General features: G+C 38.3%; 1 protein-coding gene across 1 annotated transcript in view; it reads right to left on the bottom strand.

The window, feature by feature from the left end:
* The window catches only part of LOC107657843 (voltage-dependent R-type calcium channel subunit alpha-1E-like), a gene marked incomplete at its 5' end in the record, with an annotated part of 30,953 nt that overhangs the window by 12,389 nt on the left and 14,267 nt on the right, over positions 1 to 4,297 (bottom strand). Inside the window, 5 exons of the mRNA XM_016446116.1 lie at positions 670 to 777; positions 878 to 983; positions 1,686 to 1,782; positions 3,796 to 3,923; positions 4,204 to 4,282. Of these exons, the coding sequence (XP_016301602.1) occupies positions 670 to 777; positions 878 to 983; positions 1,686 to 1,782; positions 3,796 to 3,923; positions 4,204 to 4,282 (518 nt within the window). The remainder of the gene's footprint in view (positions 1 to 669; positions 778 to 877; positions 984 to 1,685; positions 1,783 to 3,795; positions 3,924 to 4,203; positions 4,283 to 4,297) is intronic.

Below are 4,297 nucleotides of genomic sequence, written 5' to 3'. Positions count from 1 at the left end.
GAGCCGCAATAACGGCGCGGCATTTGCAACAACGCCGCTGCTCTTTTAGAAGCTCTTTGAAGTCGCCGGATGGCGGCAGGGGAACCGGACCGGAACTGCTGCGTCGCTGGAGAAGCGGAGAAGCAGGTCAGCTGAGCTGAGAGGTCCCGATTCCAGCTGCGAAAGCGTGTCAACGGCGAGCGGCTTCGGATCAGCTTGAGACGTAGAGTCGTCGCTGAAGGAGAAGAAATCTGAGAATCCTGTGGCGAGCGTCCGCTTATATAGCCAGATGCCCCGCCCATTCTGGCGGGCTTCGTCGCCATAGGCTCGTGCAGCTCAGCTGCCGCGCCATTGGTTAGTTTTTTAAAGCCCTGCACGAACCAATGGCCGTGCAGTTTCACTGCGTGAATGAAATAGGCTTCAGTTCAGGAGAAAAAAGGCTTTTTCCCATATGCGTCTTAAGCAAGACGCAGTACTAGTGAAGTATCGAAAGGGAACTAAGATTTCTATGCCGGCTGCAAATTACACTCACTTTCAGGTGAGTTAGTGGGCGCCCCTAGTGGCCAATAATGGCGCCACAAACTAAACTGTCAAGTTCAAAGTGAATTATACTCAGAAAATGTAAATAAAGTGCAGTTAAATCTTTAAGAAAATATATATATAAAAAAAATTCTCACTCAGTTCTCTCACCTTTGTGGATGGGTACAAGCAGATCAAGAGATTTCTGGGAGAGGTGTGGCCAGATGACACTGATTTCCTTCTGCAATTCTATGTCCATCTGACCCCTGTCCTCACCCCCTGATACACAAAGACCATTTAACTAATATTACTGTGGAAAAAAAGACAAATCACAGGATGTTTGATCTTTACAAAACTGAAAATTAGCAGTAGTGGCAACCTCGAGCGATTTTAATGTCCAGCGCGGTGCGTATCAGGGCCATAAGAGTGGAGGTGAAGTGGACGGACATGTCTTCATCCACTGGCATGTTCATCAGAACCAACCGCTGAGAGAAAGTCACCATAAGGACAGAAGACAATTGAAACACAAGTATTGCAAAGCTTGGGAGTGAGCATGTTTTTAAAATAGTGATCTAATAGTCATCTAGGTTTAGTTGTCTTTTAACTTCTACAGTTAACACTAAGAAGACGTCACAACATCAGACATTCATGCACACAGTTGAAACACATATACTGGATAGAGACAGATTAGAGATTTATGCATTGAAATTGTAAAAGGATCACACTTTATGAATATGCCCTTTGAAATATGTCTTTAACACTGGAATAAATGTCAGGGTAATGACAGTGTTTTGAAGACGTTAAGGTGACATATTCAAATAAAGTATCATTGGTGGATGTACAGGGACTTCACGGTAGGATGATTAAAAGACAATGACAAAGAATAACATCACTGATCTTCTACAAATTATAATATAACTATATGTACTGTAATTATTTGACATACAATGGTCCTAAAACCCTTAAGTTGTTACTACATTAGAAAAAAGCAAACTTTTAGTTAACTTGTGTTTCACAAATCATTCTCACTTGGTTCAATATGCTTTTACATAATGCAAAGATACAGAATTCATATTCTTTTAGTTTAAAGTGGCCAAATACATCTTCAGGACACTGTAACTACGGCCCCGAGCTTGAGCCTCTTGAAACCAAGCAGACTTCATTCAAATTGTAATACTGCAGACTACCTTATACGCCACTTTGGAGGGGCATTTCTTGCCCAGGCCAAGCGGTGGCGACATGCAGGTCAGCATCTCGTACATATCAGTGTAATGAATACGGCCACTAGGAGGGGGCAGTCACCAGGGGCAATGTGATGAAGAAGAGGAGGAGGAAGAAGAATTGGGCATTCCCAAGGAACGAGGGAGGAGAGGAAGATTGGCATAGAGGAAAAAGGAAACAACAGACAAGATAGAGGGAGAAGGAAGATACAGGAAAGGGAAGGTCATTTTAATGTGTTTCATACTTAAGAAAAGAAAAACTGTCAAAAAGGGAAACTGATTAAACATAGAGGTGAGGTCAGGTGGAGGACTTTCTATGCAATGCCGGCATAGAAGAGGCTAAAGGAGAGAAAATATTAAAACAGCCAAAGATCTGATGAGTCAAGCAGGTGGATCTGAGGATTTGACTGGCTGTATTATAAAAGGAAGCACTGCTATTATAATAAATTAACACACAAGGAGCATTGTGCTTAGAGTCAGAAATGAACTGGTTAAAAATGGCAGCAAAAAAAAAAAAAAAGTAAAGACTTGCTGAAAATCAATTTTTTTTATGTATGTGTAAATATAATACATACATATAAAAAATAATCATAAAAAATATAGTGAAATATAAAAATACAAATACGATATGTGTGTGTGTGTGTGTGTGTGTGTGATTAAATGTAATATATAAATATAATATAAAATATATAATTGTTTTATATAACGTGTTAGATTAAATATATAAATTATTTAATTCTAATACAAAATATAAAATGGTAACATGCATGTTTTTATAATAAAAAAAGTTAAAAATATGCCCACATAAGGTAAAAACAGCCAAATAGCAAATATTTCCCCTTTAAAAATTAATTTTAATATTATTTTATTAATTAAAGTTAATTTATAAAGTTAAGTTAATGTAGGTCAGGGGAGAGATGAACATAATGTTCTCTTGATTTACAAACAGGTGAGGCAATGGCGAACATGAGGAGTCTGCCCTCCTCTAACCTAAAACCCACATTTATGCAATAATGGTCAATAAAAGCCCCAAATCCAATTCAGACACAGAGAGACTGAATCCCTACTGACATCCATTGGCAGTGTTAGATATTATCTAATGGAGTTCACTGATGGATGGCTCTCAGTGTTATTAACTGCAGCAGTTATTCACACTTCAGGAGCGGGACACGGGCCAAAGGGATGAGCTGTCTCTCTGTGCACTGAGCTCTTGTCTCTGCCAGTCTTTGACCCGGTGGAAAGTAGCACTGGAGTAGATCACGGAAACGAGAAGGGGGTGAGGGGTGTTATTTAGAGAAGGAGTGGGGAATGATAAAAGGAGAGGAGGAGAGAGAGGCAGAGGGGTAGTTTTTTTGTGGGTGAGCCAAACCTTGCATGCCACCCTGTAGGGACAATTCTTTCCAAAGCCCAGTGGAGGTGATATTGTGCGTACTACTTTGTACATCTCCTTATAGTGTAGTTTTCCACTGGAGAAGGAAATACTGGCCGTTAACAGTAAATTAGACAACTTCGAGATAAATGTAGTAGGAGTGGTTATTTTTCATGAAATACATTTTAAAGGGGTCATACCATACATTAAACCAAAAACCATCACGATACAACTATTCCATTTTACACCCTTTCTCTGAATTGTAGAATCAAACTGCTGTAATTTTGCAGCTGTAATTTTCAAAATAAATGCTCAGACAACCATTTTTTGCAGGTTAGTGTCAGTAAATGAGGTCCAAATTCATCAAGAGTTTGCTTTCTTAGTGTAATTAACTCTTTAATCTCATAAGACCAAAGAACATGTGAAAATTCCTCATGATATGACCCCTTTAAATAATCCTGTAAGGTTACAAATTAGTGTAAAGAAAGAAACAGAAACATTAACGACAAAGCAAATTTCCCTGTACATTTTTTTTTAAATATGACATTCATTAGGCATACGTTTAAAAAAATGGTAAATAAACAATTGTATGTATTTATAAATACCTTATAATGCACGTACTTATTTTGCAGAATGAGAAAATAAATATTTTTTGACATCTGTGATGCATGTGATCAACTGAAAGGAGTGGAAAGCTGTATCTCTCACCATGCTGCACGGTCATACTCTCCCCAGATCCGTACAAACTCATCCAAGTGGTGAGGACCCAGAATGGACGAGTCACGTGTCAGGTACTCAAAATTATCCATAATCACGGCCACAAACAGATTTAGCATCTAAAAGAATGTTAGAGATGTGAAAATAGAGACAGCGAAATAGACAGAAAGCAGAAAGGTATTCAGAGTGAGCTTGAGAGTGTTAAGCAGTGGTGGATATTCATGTTTTCAATGATACTAGTTTCATTTTAATCAAAATTTTTTTATGTTTTTTTTTTCATTTTAAAATCTCACCATATATATTTTATGTGCCAAAAAATTGGATTTGGTATGAATAGGTTCTGAGTGTACAGGTTTGTAACGCTGAGTATTTGTGTCATTAAAATGAATTGCGTCTCACCAGAAAAGAACTGAAGAAGATGAAGGAGACAAAGTAGAAGTATGCAAACTCGGTACCACAATCTTTTTTCTCATTTGTTGTTGAGTTGTTGAGA

This window comes from Sinocyclocheilus anshuiensis, unplaced genomic scaffold (assembly GCF_001515605.1).
Source record: "Sinocyclocheilus anshuiensis isolate Anshui unplaced genomic scaffold, SAMN03320099.WGS_v1.1 scaffold107, whole genome shotgun sequence".
In the NCBI taxonomy this organism is placed as follows: Eukaryota; Metazoa; Chordata; class Actinopteri; order Cypriniformes; family Cyprinidae; genus Sinocyclocheilus; species Sinocyclocheilus anshuiensis.
This window is presented reverse-complemented; position numbering and strand designations above follow the sequence as displayed.